Source organism: Branchiostoma floridae, chromosome 1, assembly GCF_000003815.2.
Source record: "Branchiostoma floridae strain S238N-H82 chromosome 1, Bfl_VNyyK, whole genome shotgun sequence".
NCBI classification, from domain to species: domain Eukaryota; kingdom Metazoa; phylum Chordata; class Leptocardii; order Amphioxiformes; family Branchiostomatidae; genus Branchiostoma; species Branchiostoma floridae.
In genome coordinates, this window is record NC_049979.1 from 14,593,045 (window position 1) to 14,611,385 (window position 18,341).

General features: G+C 38.9%; 1 protein-coding gene across 18 annotated transcripts in view; it reads left to right on the top strand.

Annotated features, from left to right (window-relative positions):
* Nucleotides 1-18,341, top strand: part of LOC118409667 (MAGUK p55 subfamily member 5-like) — a 69,354-nt gene that overhangs the window by 23,419 nt on the left and 27,594 nt on the right. For 14 of the 18 annotated variants that reach the window (XM_035810888.1, XM_035810929.1, XM_035810899.1 and 11 more), the window contains 2 exons: nt 9,392-9,501; nt 11,580-11,637. In XM_035810888.1, the coding sequence (XP_035666781.1) occupies nt 9,392-9,501; nt 11,580-11,637 (168 nt within the window). Of the gene's footprint in view, nt 1-4,121; nt 4,159-9,391; nt 9,502-11,579; nt 11,638-15,296; nt 15,449-17,392; nt 17,523-17,570; nt 17,684-18,341 lie in introns of those variants that run through there. The other 4 variants (XM_035810957.1, XM_035810966.1, XM_035810974.1 and 1 more) reach the window with 4 other exon arrangements.

The window sequence follows — 18,341 nt, forward strand, 5'->3', positions numbered from 1 at the left end:
CTGCTTGGAGAGTAGGAATTGTCTACACTTCCTTCACAGGCTTGGATACATGTCAATATTTCCTGTCTACTCAAATAGGATATCCTACCATTGTATGTTGTCCAAAGGCTCTTATAAATACCATAAGTTCTATATAGATTGTTCAAAGGAATGTAGAAAATTATGTGGATGGTTTATTTTATTAGCGCCTTTATTGTTTGTTTAATCTTTGGGCATATTTAGGCCTATAAAATGCCATCATTTTTCTTATAATGTTTGTAAGTTGCACTTGTCTTTCAAATGTTTTCTACTCTGAGTGGGTAAATGACTGTTTGTTTCTAGTTCTACTACACTTTGTGACATTCACTAAATGAATCTGTAGACTTTGAAAAAAATATTTTGGCATCATAATTACCTATTGTAAGATGTGTTTGATTGATTCAGGTTGTTATATGATATTCACATTGATGGAAGCCATGTATTAAGACAATTACAGGTAGAAATGCTGGGATTGTTATACTTGTGCCGGTTGGAGCCTAAAAAGGATAGACAGTTGTACTTACATAGAAACATACATAATCGGTTATTTTTAATTTGACAATCATGTACATACTGAATAATATGTAGGCTGCTGTGTCTAGATGCCACAACTTGAAACAAGTCATTATGGTGTCTGTTTGTCTTTCATTATATAAATATCCATTATATTTACTGACATATTTTGTTTAGGATTTGCAAAGAATTCCAAATCACCTGTCCTTTTGAGGTTTGACTTTAGTTTTGTCTATACATGTTCAGGATATGTAAGTCTAAGTAGGACAGGTATTATTTCTGATAAAGGTATGGAATGCCAGTCATGTCTGAAATGTGTTTACATCCCATCAAAGGCATGTGATTGTGGCCTTGGGGCATTGAAGATGCGGATGTGGTTGGATCAGGTGAAACATATGAATGTTCTACAAGAAGGTGACCTGACGTGTCATACTGACAATAGGAGATATCTGTTGGAACTTGGAAGAATGTTATTGTTACCTTGTGTTAAAATTCGATTAGCTAAAAAAGAATTGAGAAAGGTGAAACCTGATTGTTATTGGTACAGAAGCAAGCCTGACATAATTGTGAAGTAATGACTATTGCCTAGTATTGGTGATGTCAGTGGGGGTGACAGAGTCATACTGGCCTAGTTGAGTCATGCCTGGCGGGGAGTGTACAGGTGCATCATATGGAACACTTCCTGTCCTGCTAACACTGTAGGATTCCTGTTCCTGGTGTTGGGTTTAGAGGCTTGGTGGTGATATTGTCTTACAGACAGGTAGGCTTTGAGCCTTGTGCACCCTTTTGAATGATTGTCTATGCATGAGGAGAGAAGAAACTTGGTTATTAAAATTCTTTGGCCTTGGAAAAAGTCGGATTGTTTACCGTATTACGTATGTTAAAAAATTACATGTGTTGACCAATGTGTAACTTCCAGAAGGTTCTACTGGACTGGTCATAACAACAACTTGTGTTATATACATTGTGTCAAAACTTTTGTTATCATATTTTCCTGATGTTTTATTGTACAACAAAAATCAATTAAGATTTATGCTATATGTGTAATTTAGTATACCCTGCGTAAGCTATATGTTCAACATTGTTTTGTTTCTCAACAACAATATTAACAGTCGCAAGTTGGGTTTCCATGATTAGCCTTGCCCTAGGGAAGATATGAATCATATTTATGATGAACTTTGGGGACTGTTGCAGCTTTCCTTCAAACTCATTGTTGTATCATTTATTTTGGGGGGGTTCTGAATGATTAGTAAAGTGCAACCTGCATAGTAAGATCACCTTTCCGAAATGTTCAAGGATTTAACCTTTTTGTGACCTCCAAAACATTGCAAATGTTATTCTGGTGTATTAGGCTATTGATCCTTTTCTTAAAGACAATAAGCTGTTACTTGTGTCACAAGGTCAGCGTATATCCTCACACTAATCCAGCAGATGAATATCTTACCGCCATTAACACAAAGGGTCGTACATTACGGTTCAGGTATATTGGAAGCCTGTCACGAAGTCTGTAGTGTTCATGTGTTGAATTGTTAATTGTGAGGACAATGGGTATGCAATCATTGGGTATTATATGGGCTTGAGTTATATTGCTTTCAACAGTTTGCATGTTTGAAAGCTGATAATATATTACCTGTCTTATCCCTGGAGGATTGTCTTTATCTGTAGGCTACAAGGATAGGTAGTGCTGATGTGTGTAGTTTTGTCACTAAAGCATAAGCACAATGACAAAATCTTTCTTTTCCAGTAAGAATATGGTTTTTCCTTTAGTGTACAAAAATAGAACATTTTGGAAAGAAAATCTCCCATTTTAAATCAAATACTAATTTCTCATTTTTCATTTCCATCCTTTACAGAAGAGGGCAAATTTTTGTACATGCCAATGTTTCAGACTGAAAGGTGTTTATCAGTCAGGTACTGTCACAATGTTGACTTTATTCACACCACTCATTCCACATCTGTCCCAGTTTGTCCCATCAAAGTGAACAAAGGACCTCCCAAACTCCAGGTTAGAGGTGGTGGTGTGGATGCCTGTGTACAACAAGACTGGTCCACTCGTGGGCAGAATAGGGACAGATGTAGGGTGAGTGGTATTGGTGTGTGGATGTCTGTGTGCTGGCAGGTAACAGGATCCAGCAGCAGGTGTGTTATGCTATGTGAACATGTACACTGGCTGCAGGGCTGGGTGGGTACTGGGAAAACTGCCTCCATCTCAGGTATTAAAACCAACATGTAGTGTTACCATAAAACTCCATGACAGAGCATTTATACATGGATTTTTACATAAAATTGAAGTGTTATTATTGTATGGATGACAATTGGACGTTTTCAGAATGTGTATTTGTTTTATGAATATGTTTTTCTGTATACTACATAATGTTCTCAGGCCATCCCAAAAAAGGAAGTGCTCAGATTCCAAAAGAGATAACTAGCAAAAAGGAATGAAATAGAAGTGAATATGTAGAAGAATGTTTGTAGCAGAGTCTGTTCCAAGTTTTAAAAATGTTGAATTATCATTCCAGTCCATATTAGTCCATCTGCTTGTTCATATATTACTAAAAAGTTGATTCTTAGGGTCACTGACTTGGCCTACTTTGGGTAGTACCTCGTGTGTGTCATATTTAGACTTCTGAGTGTCTAATAAATGTTGAAATTTTATCAATTATTTATATACCTGTACCAAGAAGACAGGTGTGATTTATCTTTTCTCGTGATACCCATTTCATCCAGAACTGAAGGGAAGTCAAAATAGGTCAAAGTTTCTTGTGTACTAAATTCAACCTGATATGTACATAGGAACACCCCTTGCATATATTTGTGTTTACCTTGATTGATTTATGGTGGTTCCCATTAGCGGCAGATTAGCAGCCATTGTTCTTGATTATTATTGTCTTATTACTTCGATTAGGTGGTAACTAGCACTTAGGTGCAAATGATGTTGAGGGGAGATTGTTTGGGAAAGCAGGGAAGGGGTTGTTGTGTAACAATCCTTACACTGCACACAGGAAATTGCACACAAAAGTTGTTTGGTATTGAGAGAACTGTATTGCAGACTGTGTATAATTCTGACTTTAATAATATCTAATAATTTTTGTCCATTTTTCCTCTTTGTTTCAAGAAATCCAGAAAGTGCTTTGTCAGTATATCATTGTGATGCTAATAGTATGGGTACATGTGACAAAAAAACAAGCACTACACGTAGTATTGATGTCTATCACATTATCATAACTGATCCTTTGGATGATGAGTATTTGTATGATGCTGCTTTTGTATTGTTTCAAACTCAGTGGAGAGTTATCAGATGCAGAATTTGTGGTACCAAAAGGAAAGGCATACATTTTATCTTGTGATTTGCTTCTGGTTTGTCCAAAAGAAATCAGATTTGTCCAAAACAAATTTCACAGATGATCCTGTTTTGATTGCAAATGTACCAATTATCTACCTCTCATGGGGTGATTAATTACAGATGGCAGAGTTGTAGTTTTGATTCCATGGTTACAGAAAGGTCAGCTGGTCAGCTCCCAGCTAGAGTCAGTATGTTCTATCTGATAAGTAGAGTGTGTTGACAGGGATGACACACATCTGTCCCTGGAGCACAGTACTGAATGATGGGTGTCATTCTTGCCAAAGGTCAGTTGTTTCAAGATACATTTTGCCATGCAGCTTAACCACTGTGTATCTGTATCTATCACTCAACTGGTACATGTATGGCTGCCTCTGTGCCCTTGAGTTATGTCAGGAGACGGATTCCTCGCTGCAGCTCAAGCATCCTACATCTGCATCTGTATTAGACCTTCAGCATAACTCACAAGGTTTGCAGGCATGCAGTACTTGCTGGTTATTTTGCATCAAAGAACTTAGCCATTTCCCTGTTTGTGATGTGGTCTGGATATCATCTTCTTTTTCATCTTTACTTGAGGTAAAGCATTATGTTTTTTCAAGTAGCTAATACTGGTGTTATTCGGCTTCAATACAGCAGAGGTTTGACACTTTGACACCTGAGTCTTACACCTGAAGCTACCCTATATAACACAGGGGCTCCCACTTTACCTCACCATCTGAGCGGTGGCCTGGCTTTTGGATTAAACCCTTGCCCATTGATCCACGGAATTTGATCCATTTGGTGAAGCACCAGGATAGCTGACCACTTATGCCACAAAGCTGACAAATTAACTTTACCTCAGAGTCAGGCATGAAATGCCAGGATATTTCACTGGCCCGAAAAATTGGCTGAAAGAAATTTAGATTATTCGATGATCATGGCAATTTGAAGGACAAAGTGGTAGTTACATGTAATTCCATAAAGGAAATGGCATTATCAGCATACTGACTGTCATTATGGGACATGTAGGCTAATTGCATGCCTAAAAAGCTCTTTGGAAAATGGTCTGAATCAGTAAAGCCACTTTTAGAGACCCTTGACTGAATCAATAAAAGCATTGTCAGAGAGCCTTAACTGAGAGCTGAGGCTACTTTATACATTTCTCAGATTGTTGCCTTTCTTGGCTGTTTGAAGATTGGATGGTGATATTTTTCCTCCAGGCTGTCCTGGGCCTGATAAGATCTGTGATTGGAATGTGGGGCTTCAGCTGACCTTTCAACCTCTACATCACAAAGAAGTATACATATATATACATATATAGCAAGACACATATTTTTTTGACTGGATAATAACAATTTTGATTTTTTGTTTCTTATTTTGATTCTTGTATTCGTAGATTCATAGGATACAAATGCATAAGGGAAGGACTGATGATGGGAGGCCAAATGGGACTAAGTGCTAAGCCATTTTCTCTCAAACTACACCAGGAATAGAACAGCATTGATTGTGACCTCAGTGGCCCTTTGGTTGACTTTGATGAGCCAGGTGTACACAGTGTACCAGTCACATGACCAGCAAGGAATGTCCCACAGATTACCTGAGATAGACACCTTATTTACCTGTAGGGAGTCAGGTGTGCCATTCAGCTTGGTTCATGTGAGCAGTACAGAAAAGTTTTCTCAGTCCAGTTTACCTAGTACTATCTACTCCTTCACTTGTTCCAAACAAATCCAGTAAGTGAGTTCTAGACAACCATTCTCTAGCTAACTTGGTGCTTTCCTCACGTCTTTATTTGATCTCTGTATCAACCGCTTTCTCCTGATTACTTGCAATATGCTATCAAGCATGACCTTTCAGGAAACTTTCATGATCAGATAATAGTCCCCTGATCTCCTGCTATTGGTAGCAAGTAGCCTCCTTCTCAGCCTCCCACCAGCACTGCTAGGTAACAAAAAGGGCAAGTTATATGCACTTAGTATGGAAGTTCAATTCAACAGGGCAATTACAGAACTCTTTTTACTTGGTATGCATCCTCAGGTTGGCTAGCTTTAGATATCATGGGTCATTGAGCAGATTTCAATTCCTTCTTTATAACAAATTGGTACTGATCTCCCAATAATTATGGAGGTTTTAGAATTGATCCTTTGGATTAGTTTATATGCTGCAGGACCAGTGGGGTTCAATACTATGCTTAAATCTATTGTTGCCTGCTTTGTAAGGTCTGTCTGTTGTTGCCTATGAAAGACACATTTGGCACAAGGTAAAAGTTTAATACCCGGTAGGGCAAAATTTTAGAAAGAAAGTTGTAGCTGTGTCAATTGGTGACACAATTCAACTTCAGGTTTAGATATTTGATCCAACAAAATTTGTTTTGTTGACATTTTTCTTGTGTTAGACCAATACTGTGTTCAGCATCAAATTAGGCCCAAGCTAATCCCATTTGGGGAAATTTCAACTTTTCATTGAAGAAGGTGGGCTCTGTTTCAGAATGTTTGATATGACATAAAGGGACAGAAAAGGGTCATGCTTTAATGCAGTTAACACATGCATGTAGGTTGAAGTTGTAAATCATATTTGACAGGAGAGCTGTCAATACCTGTGTTGAGTTGGTGGTTCTGTGATAACAACAATAAATCTAATATAGCAGACCGTTATGTACAGGTCCTAATGTGTCACAAACAGGTACCCGGTATTCTTGACCAGCGGGCAGGAAGGAATTTGATTATTCCCGTCTGGTGAAGCACAAAACATGTTGCTCCAACAGAATCACTGACTAGTGACAATGATTTTTAAAAGAAACTGATAGACTAGTTGCTAAGAAGTAAGAAGCACCTTTTCACGTGGAGAAATACCACAAAATTTGAAACAAATCTCCTGTGCAGATGTCAGAAAACAAAGTATAGCAGCTAAATTGTTACATGTTTCTTTTCACTCCAAATATTTTAGTTCCCACCAGAGCTTCTGGAAGTAATCTGTCCATAAGGTTTAATTCTTCATGGGATTAGTTCCTTGGTATTTCAAATGAATTAGAGAACCGTAGCTGACCTTGCAGAACAGTATTAGGCAATTTGCCATCTGCACCTGTTTTCATATTGGCAAGCAGTGTGTGTGTGCTTATGAAGTTATGTGGACAGTTATGGATCAAAGGAAATATTTGCTAGTACAGCTTCTGCCAAGTTCATCACAAAATTCTACCATTACCAATGTGATTATCAGGCTACTGTAAAAAGGGTATCAAAAATAAAAGCTTCTAATCTACAAAGATTAATCATGTTCTTCCTATTCCAATCCTGCTAATTGTTCCTTCCTGCTACACGTGAGAGATACTTCCTGGACTTATGGTGCTCTGTCATCACTGCTTACTTTACTGGAGTCAGGAATCTCTCCTTAGACAAGATCTAAACACAATCAGAGCATAGCAGTGAGTTCAGATCAGGGATTAGATGCCATGGGAGGGCAGAGAGCAGTGTTGGAATGTGGGTGGGTGGACCAGCACCAAACACAACACTGGACCAGCAGCAGGGCTTGTTGTCTCCATGTTTACTCTGGGTGTGTCTTGCATGCAAACAACCTCAAGGTCAACACCTTTGAAGTGAACATGGGTTCTTTAAAGTTTATGTCACTGAAAACCTTTCCAAGCTACATTGCTGCCAAAAAATCCAAATTGTTCCACTGTAATAACAGCATTTCATTTTCTTTCTCTTCTATAACTTTGTTAACTTTGTACAGTATAGTTAACTTTGTACAGTATAGTTAGGAGTTTTTTTCTGACATCAACATTTCTTGTGACATTTCAATACATTTGATATTAACTCCCTAATTCTCCTCCAAGATGAGAATAAATGGCACCCCAGGAAGTGATAATCTGGTAACACAGTCCTTCTAATTTAGCTCAAACAGGTGCTAATGGGAAAGCAGCTGGGAGGAGTAAACATGGCAGACACTAGGCTGGGTATTTTCAAGTAGATGTGGGGAGGGAAGGCTGTGATGTTTCTCTGCCTCATATTTCTGACACCGGCCTCCTAAAAATAATTCTGTGATGGAAATCAGAAATATGATTAAAGCTTATACAGAAGTCTTACAACCATAAAGCAAAGGTTCAGAAATATGTCTAGGATAATTATTTGTCACATTACACTTCTCCTTATACTTTTTGTTATAGCATCACCATGAACAATAGCATTATGGGAATGGTTTTGAGGCAATGAGTGTTGATCACAGGAGACTTCTAATTATCATCATCATCTTCATCATCCTAAGCTCCAGTGGTCTCACAAGCTGGACGAATAGTACAGATGATTAACTATAAGAAACCAATCTTATCTGTTACCAAAGGTGAAGCAACTACATGACAAACATGTACAATATAGTGAGATTCTTTTGGCTCGAAGCTTGTCAGGATCTGTGGTTATGGGGTAGATGGGTGGATGTTGTACGGTACATTTCTCTAATTCTAAATAAAAAGCAGCCAGGAAGGTGCTGATGCCTGACCTGGGTAGCTGGCAGCGTGGAGCTTGGGTTGTTTCCAGGTAGTCGCTTGTTTTTCTGACTGGGGCTGTTTCTTGAAGGATTGAGCCTGCCAGGCTGACCATCTTTTGCTGATGTAGATAATTTGTACCTATACTTCAGTAGAGAGGTATTTCAGGTTTTGGTTTAGGTAACTCAATATTCAAACCTTTGTCAAAGTTTGTGCAACAAATCCTCAGAATGATAGATATAGTGTTTCATGAAACCTGCAAAGAGAAAAGAGAAAGCCAGACTACTTGTCAAGATACAGAATATGTTATGTTACAAAACTGAATGTTTCTCGTGTTGGCACAAGTTTCATGGGCAATTTTAGAAGTTATATAGTCTCATAAAGAAGTAAAGTAGAATTGTATGATGAACTTTTCTCCAGATAGCCCAGCAGTCTTTCTTGGGGTCTGTCCAAGACTGCAATGAGTGCGACTGACCTCAGCAGCTATACCACTCCCAAGTTCAATGTACACAGTGATTGAAAAGGTCTCCCGGCCAAATAATAGGTTGCTACAACTGTTCTTTTGAAAGTGGTCCTACTGAGAAATTAACGAGTGGCTTATCCATGCCTCATCCCCCTCCAGGGGGCACTTGCTTTGTGATTTTCCTCTTGTTGGAACAGAGATATTTTAAGTAGTTGGGAATTATAGGGCTGGTCCTTTGGAATATTTCTTTCATTGTTGAGTATTCCTACTTACAGTCTCAGAGGTTGTTGAAGTGCCAATCACTGGGATGTGGGGAAAATTCTTTTGGGGGTACATGTAGGTATGTAGGTTTTGAATGGTGGTTGTGTTATGGATTCACAGGACATTTTGTAGTGGTGTTGGCTATTCCTGTATGAAAGGTTATTTCAGTTCACGCTTACCAACGTTGGTTTGTTTGTGCTGGTTATGTGTGTGTGTGTTTGTGTGTTGAGGATAAGGAGACAAATAACCAAGCAACTTTCATTTCAATTCTTTGAAAGACAAGTAAATGTCCTTGTGCCCTTTGACCCCTCTGTGACCTTTGTCCTGTTTGTTTTTACAGGTTCTCCAGCTGACCGTGCAGATCTAGAAGTCGGGGACGAGATTCTTGAGGTGAACGGGGAGTCTTTGGAGAATGCGACGCACTCGGAAATAATCGCCCACATTCACAAGGTGAGTAGGCTTATCAGGTAGTTTGCTGTATAAAAAGTGGTAAAATTAGGTTGTTGTGCAAGGATATGTGTACCACAAAACCCTATCTACCAAGATGATGGAAATCAACCAGTATCCTGTAGCAAAAATTATTAGCAGGAAGAGTCATATATTTCACAATTTTAGGTGTTATAGGCCGTATGTATATGTAGATAGTAAACTTAAAGAAATGAATTGGTTGAAGAACTGCAGAAAAGTAAACACTTCATATCAGACCATAGTAAATCAGGCACAAAGTCCAAGGTAGACAAATGTTATTGCTAGGCAGGAGGAAGGTGTAACATTATCAGTAATGAATTAAACAAAGATTAGTTGGACAGAGGTTCCCTTTATACAGTTACATATTTCATGTCAGCTTTTCCCTGTGAGAGGTATGATATTTTTTATGGCTGGAACTGAAATGAATACTCATTTATCAAACTGTAGGATCTTGAATTTGAAGTTTCTCTGCCTTGCATATATTGAATTGAGGCTCTTTGATTTGGTCACAGGAACCGAAAATGCAGCAAAAAAATGGTAATCAATTATCTGTCAGCGTTGTAGGTAGATCATTCTAAGGAGGTGATAAAATTGTATTTCATTAGCGTGTGTGCCCACCTGTATCAGTCTGAGTTCATTATTTATTGATTGCCGTGAGATGACACGCTAATGTGTCTCTGCTGTAGCCCTTCGTGTGAAGACAGCCATCAGTCTAACTTAGCGACTTTCCTTGCATCAAGGAAGACTTACGACTCCCTCTAGGCCTTGTGATCATCACGCTAAGGTCAAAAAGTTATGTATAAGTTGGGATGCTGCAATGTCATATCTGTCCCTGTGACCTTTGTAGTTCTAAGCCTGTACATTGTGTATGTGTTCATATACTACACTTCATAGAAGCATAATATAAGCCAGGTAGCCTAAACATGGCAACTCTCTGAATTTTCTAAATATGCTAGTTGTTTAGACATTGTTGAAATCATGCCAGTTAAGGACAGAAGCAGATTATTGTCCCAAGCTTTATTGAACATGTTGGAAGTTATTGCTGCTTCAATGACTTGGTGAAAGAAAATCCTGCATTCTGAAATATTCATTATGACAGAACTACTTTTAACTTTTTACTGGTGGAATTTTGCGCTGCATCTATTAATGTCACATTTGGCTCAAAAGTGGTTTGGAACATTTATTAGTATTATCACACAGTTCTTCTGGTGAAGAGATTGCACTGAATTCCATTTTACAATCTTCTGTTTTGCCTATTGGATAAATCCCTTGCAGTGAAGTCCTTATTTCTTCCCTAGTCACCTGTTGTAGCATGTTTAGGGTGGGCCTGCTGATATGCTGGAGTGACTACAGATATTGCACACAATCCTGGTACTCCTTCATGCACCATGTAAGCCCCATCCCCTGAGGCAGTAAAGTGCTGCACCCTTTTCTTGATCCACTAAACTGTAGCACAGAAAACAATTACTTTCATCGTTAATCCAGGGGTAGGGAGTGAAAGCAGTGGAACAAACTTTCCCTTGAAACCCTGAGCAGCTTCATTAGTCCATACAAATCCCACAAATTTGGACAATACTGGTTGCTTTTTTCACAAGGGTGGTGTGGATTTCACTTTCCCATGGGTGGCCTTTCAAAGGCAGCTTTGTTTCTCAGATGTTATTAAAGTTATTATAGTGTTAGAGAAATAACTCTTAAAAGTGTGAGTCGTAGAAAATGATACTAGAAATTCTATGATCATAAATACAATTACTAAATGTCATTAGTTAATTATTGGTTTACATTGACGCTCAGTTATTGGTTTACATTGACTAAGACTTTATAGCAACTATTTAGTTATATTTGAAGGGCTGTTCTTGAAAGAAACTGAATAACTTCATGACTGTATTTCTTAAGGATGTCCTTTGTAGTAGAACATACATGACTTCTTTCTTATTATGTAAATCTTCTCTCTTTTTGTATAAATAGTACACCCACATAGCTTTGGCATTTCCTGGGAAGAAAGAAAGAAAAGAGTTGATGTATGCATGCTCAATGACTGATGATGTATTTTTGTGTTTCAGTGTATCAAGTCTAGAACAATATGTCTTCGTGTCAAGAGGCGCAATGGACTTCCACCTGGTAAGAACTCAGACATACTGATTACTATCTTATTATGAGTAAAGGCAGCTTAGCTAACGTAGTCAATATACACTGTACAAATATTGTTGGAATATTTCAATCATCATCCTATAGTCCTACATCTGTTGATGTAGGTAAATATAATGCTATGTATAGCATCTTGTATTTCCTGTAGGGCACGTTGAAGTTTGTGGTATTGATTGTCCACAATACTTTACAAACCTGTTATATACTACCAGATAAATGGAAATTTGGCTCCATGATTCATAGTTGGCATTTGTGTTGGTGGCAATGGTTGAACATGATGTTTGGTCACATCTGCTCCATATAGCCTTGGTGTGAAATTTATTTTGTGTAAAGTCTATTATCTGTGAAGAGATGAAAGCTCCTTCCTTTAGTCAAAAGGACAGATGTATATCTTATCTCCATTGAGTACAATCTTCGCTGGTATTTAGCGTGGGCTTCAACAAAAACAACACCTGCAAGAGTGCTGAATTGGCAGAAACTGATGTTGCTAGTACTGCATATCACAGACTAGGCATATCTAACCAGTTTTGTTGGTATCGTAGGGAAATTGTCTTTTGAAATTGCCTTGAAAATGCATTTTGTATATTATTCTTCTTGCTGTTGTTCAACTTCTTATAGTTGATGAATAATGATGGTCTATGTGTATATACAAGTTCTTCAAAGATGACTATGGTGTGTATGACTAAAACTACAGAAGTCTTTTTCTCCATAGGAATAAGGATAGCTGTCTTTGTGTCTGGTAATAGGTAACCAAAAAAATGTCAACTTGGGATGATAACTAAGGTAATGTTTAATCTGTATGATCAGTGTTTGCTATTTACTGCCAGAGAGACCCAGTGGAGATATGAGTTTATGCACATGTTTCTAGTAACAGCTGCAGGGTGATAGAGACTTGTAAAAAGGGCAGGAGGTATGTCAGCTTTCCCTCCTGAGAGGTTTCCATGTCAGTTTGATTTTTGGATATCATTAATGAAAGTGACTACATCATAGTGAATGTTAGCACAAGATTCACTTCACTATTAAGATCCACTATGAGATTATACTGTGTGGTATGCCCCCTCGCCATATACTTCTCATGCCCAATACCACCCAGCTACATCTATAAAGGTAAACAAACAAGTTCTAGATTTAGCTCCTTCTGTCATGTGAAATCATTGGAAAATTATTCATATAAGGATAGCAGCCAAATATGTTACCTGTTTTGGCTAGTCTTGGACCTCTTGCCTTTACTGTTATTTTGAATAGTTGCTCTACAAAAAATGTTACAAGATATGTTTTGTTTATCATCATAGCAGGCTTTTCAGAAAGCAAACTGACTAAAGGAGAGTTTCCAGTGTGGAATTTGATTAGAGTATAAAAAGAAGGAAAACTTTTCAGTTGCTTCCTCTTCTTGTCTGGTTTCCATGAAAACCTGTGACCTTTTGCTCCAGTTGTTCCTAACATAAATCACCAGCAAGGCCTGGTCCCCCTGACCTTATCCATCATCGTTAGGTACGCTTGGTGGAGGAACTGAGCTGGACAAGTTTATAGTGTGAGGTCCAGTTTATCAGAACTTGTATTGATGGCAATTAACAGGTAGGTATTGATTACTGAGTCAGAAACAGACAAATAATAAAACCATGATTACCCTCTGGTATAAAAAAGTTAGCAGATGGCAGACATTTTGATGTTTTTTTCCGATTATCAATTTATGGACTATTATCTGATGGGTTTTCTACAACATTGGTCAACAGCTTGAATAGATTGAAGATAGATTGGTAATCCTCTACATATATATTACAGGAAGACCAAACTTATCACTGTTGTACCCTGTACACTATAGTATATAATTTCTGACTCCTGGAATTACTGATGTGACTGATGGGTATAAACAAACACATAGATAAACATAGCCTAGATGCCAGACCTGGCCTGATCTCAATAATATCTATCAATAATATCTATGTGTTTCTCAGGGTCTAACTCAGTTGGGCCTTCAGAATTTCCTTGGGGACATGTTCACCCTAGAGCCAAAGAGTTGGCCTGTTAAGGCCCTGGAAACCGTCTGACATCCAGGCTGAGATAGACAGAGAAACCATCAATACAAGATTTGTTAGACCTGAAAATAGAAATTAGAATGCTTCTTAATAGCATATGCAAGTTGAGAAGAAAAGATGTGCAAATTTTATCAAGCTGTCCTTAATATACTGATAACCTTAGTGTGTGGTATTTTCAGACAGATGTCAAACATGTATCAAAATTCAACATCTTTCATCTAAAGCTTTGTTTTTCAAGTCAGACATTTTTAGGGATGGACAGATGTTGGCTGCAGAATTCCTACTATGATGCATGGGATGAGACAGCTGACATTACTTGACAAATGCAGTCAACAGATCTAAAGTTAAGGGATGGCCCATTAAGGGTTTGGGGGGGAGGTCTTTGCAAATGTTGAAAAGATTTTGTCAACAAACAGTTTTTTTTTTTCATTTCTGTCTTGTTCTTGTTCATTTGTCTTCCTTGCTGTCACGATCATTTCTGCAAATCTCCTTTGAAGGTTCCCTAATAAAAACTGAAAGAAACATATTATTCACTTATCTCTGTTAGAGGCAGCATAGACCTAGAAGCTGTCAGTTTTATCAGGAATGAATTTTTCCAGGGAAGATGGAATTAAAGAGCTCATCAGCTCCCATTGGGAAGAATTAGCCCAATTTTCAGGCTTCCAGCTAGACTTGGCATCAGTCCTAGGACCATTCCCTGGGGTGTCAGATGCTCATAATGATTAAAAGCTTGGTGTATCCTCAATGAGCCAAGAAGTAGGGAAACCCAGGGGGAAACCTGAACATGTTTTTCTAAGCCTGATAGATACAGCTCAGGTCATACTAACTTGCTTTCATTACCTGGACTTTGTTAAACATAGGTCACCTGTATGATACACAAAAACACACTCACTCCAGAATTTTAGTAGTCAATGTAGAGTGAGAAGTGTCTGTATGTTGTGAATCAACTCTGGCCTTTTGATAACTAATGTCAGCCTGTGATAATTAGATGGTCCTTCATGTTTTTGCAGGCTAAAGGATGATGACAATTTGATGGGCAATGAAGAATGTTCAGTCATTTTGTTCATCACTGCAGCTGTGTATTTACAGGGTTGTTAGTTTGATGTGAATAATATTCTTATGGACGTGTATATTGAAAAAGCACTTGTCCAGGAGTGTTTTATCATCATCTTGTAAATTACTCTTCATAGAAGCAATTCCTATGAGTATAATGCAGCTGCTATTGCAGAAAGAGTGCAGTTTGCAGACACACTCTGTTGTTTATGTTTATTTCGATCACCTGACATGTCACATGACTTGTGACATCGTTCAGTTAGCCAGACATACGTGAGAGATATGTTGTATCTATTCCTCTTTATGCGACCTGAAATTCCAAATTTGTTCAGAAATTCCAGTCACAAGACAGAGGATTCAGCTCGACCGGCCTCCGTGAACTAGACCCTGACCTTCGAGCCCCTTCCTGTAGGTTTTTCTTTGTCTGAATTCCTCAGACTGTACTGACAACAGAAAAAGCCAAAAACATTTGCAGCATTTCAATCAATATTCCAATAATAGTTCGTCTATGGAAAGGTTCCTCTGGCATAAATCTATGCCTGTAATGCCTACCCTGGCCCCATGCTATGCTAGGAATGCTTTCCCCAAATGGGGTCGTGGGATATATCAGCTTTCAGGCCACAGGATCTTCAGAGTTTCAGGCAGGGGCACTGGCTGGAGGGGGACAGGTTAGCAACAGCAGCAGCTTCCTAAAGGTGAGATGGTATCAGTGTCCCACAGATGTAAACATGGATCATTGTTGTGTTTTTATTCTTCGTCTTTCTACATGCAGCAGCATGACTTGAGTTTGTTTTTGTACCTTTAGTAAGAGCAGGGGGTGTTCAAGGCTTCCTGGGTGGCTATTCAGCAGCTATCAGGTCTGTTTCAGCATGACTGTCATGGTGCAGATGCAACGTTACGGTGTCAGTGCCCTTTGTTGACAAGGTGGGCCTGAGAGCTAGCTGTTAGGTGCTTACACAAACAAAAAGATTTTACAAATGCTGCTGGCCTCCCCCTCGTGCATCTTTTAGAAAAAAAGCCTGTGGTCTTTTGAGGTGACCTTTGTTTGCTAATAATATGCTCATTATCTTTATTTGGAATGCTTCTGTATAGACTTCTTTGACTTTAGAGTCGCAGTAAGGTTGTCAGTGAGCCGTGAGATTGCTAACAGGCAGGTTTAGGGATGGGGATATCTCCTGAAGGTAATGGGATGATGGTCATGTAAATTTGAGGTAAGTGACGTAGCCAGAGATAATGCTCAATTAGACATTACATGGTTGGTTAAAGGACTAACAACTTATCCCTACACATGTACATGTCATTCCAAGTCTTGTTACAAAGAAAGCAAGGAAACCTGTATCTCTATGATCCTACAACATGATACTCTGCCTTTACTGTTTGACTAAAAATTTAATTAAAATCAAGTGGTTAAACCTGCGTAAACTTTACTTATTAAATTAAATTACAGTATTGGTTTTGTGTTATGAATTTGTGGTGCCATTAATTCAATCCATGTGGAATTATTCAACCCTGAGGGATGCAGCAGGCTAGTCATTGTGCTTCCACTTGACTGGAATGTGTCCTTGCACTTACTGTAGGCGGTGTGTTTTGAAAAGTCGGTTTGTTGTGTGAGGATGCGTAGCATTCCATCTTGCCATTTCAGCCCTGGAATTGTTCGTGTACCTGTACAGGCATTTCTTGTTTCCTCTTCTCTTTCTGGGATGTGGGCTTATGTCGGGATGGGAACAGTAGGTCGTACTATCTGTTTATGGGACTATCTTATCTTTATAAGCTAGACAATTTACAGGCTTTGCAGCAGATTTGGGACACCAAGGGCCATTTTTTGGGCAGTAACAAATCCATCTAAATGACCCCATTGTTTTAGACAAAACAGCAGTAAAGGCAGTGCTGTACATATGTCAGAGCCACTCTGCGTCATCCTCCCATAGATGTCTACAAAAATTTTAACGATGTGTGCAAATAGTCGTAGTCCATTCTGGAAGGACATGTTGAGATCAAACGACAGATACCTAGTAATAATCTACTGCATTCCTCAACACAAAGATACCATGTCAACATGCACTGTACTGTAGAACACTAGTAAGTAGTATACTACCACCTGAAATGAGCAAGTCCGCTATGTTTTGGTACATGTGTCGGGAGTAAACAGTACTTGTTTGCATTGTCCCTGTTGTAAGTGTACTGAGCCACCACAAACACTCAGTCAAAACTCTAGGGCAAGTGTAAAAGCTGTTGTCTTTGCAAACTGGGAAAATTGTTTCAGTTACCATTCTTTTAGCCCCTGCTCAGTGGGGTAAGGTTTGCTTCATTCAGCACGCGATGGCATTCCTCTGGTCGGAACGTCATGTGACCACGCTGGTAAACGTGTACACAATAGCGTACTTATATAACGGCCTTTCTGATTATGGTGAGAACCAGGCTGACTACCCGATTGGCGCGTCCCAGCCTGTTTACATACTTGCATACTTGTTTATCGATTAGCTTGTGTTGCTGCCAGGCCCCTTTAAACTTTGTACCGGGGTGACTCACTGATAACAACTCAGGAAACGGTCAATGCATCCAGCTCAGCCAATCAGGCATCCAGCTCAGCCAATCAGCTCCCCTTTTCCTTTATCAAGGGCGTACTTTAGCTGGAACTTAACATTGTAACGTTTCGCGCTAGTGATACAGTACAGGCGGTCTGCAAGGTTTAGGATCGTAACCATAGTTAGGTGTAGAATGTAAATCTAATTCTGCAAAGGCCTCCCCAGAACAGGTAGCACGTTGGAGGTAAGAATGTGCGGAGGTGGTGGGTGATGATGGTATGTGAAGGCTTTATGCTGTAGCATCTTGGTTAATCAGTAACTCGGTGAATAACGCTGCAGTTGAATCAGTTGTGTTTGACGGGTGTAGTGTACTGAGTGTGTTACGAAGGCTGGACAACCTGACAGGCAATGTTCATAGCTATTGTATTCATGACAGTTGTGATAACTACAGTCAGCAATACTAGGGGGTGGTTCCTTACAGTGATGCATTTGTTATATTTAAGTTGGCTTAAGACAGAAAGGTCTATAGTAAAGTTAATAAGAACTGATTCTGTAAGTCCTGTGTAGGGGTGGAGTGTGTATGGTTTTCAAGTTCTTGTATTCTCAATTTTGTGGTGTCTTACTTGCCTACTTTACACAGATTGAGGTAAAGTATTAATCTTCCAGGTATATCAGACATTGTGTGATGTTTGTCCCCACCAACACTGTTTTACTACTGGACAGATGTTTACCTTTCTTTTAGAAAAATCGGTCACACTTCATGCAACCTTGTGTTGTGGCTTCTAGAAAAAGTGTTGGTCTAAGTTCAACCCAAGTTGGTTTGCGTCTACTTTGCAAGGTGGGCTTACTTTGCTTTAACCAAATGTTTTGTTTGAGTTGCAACTGGCATTCGGGTTTGTGCCAATCAGAATCCTAGCTTATAAGATTATTTGCCAGCAGAAGTGTTTTTGTGAAGCAGCTTTGCAGCATAGTTCTTTTTGATGGTCTAAGGTTATGTTTTTGAAATATGATATGGTCTCAGTTTTTCCTGAGTATTTAATTGAAGTAATCTATTACTTCATGT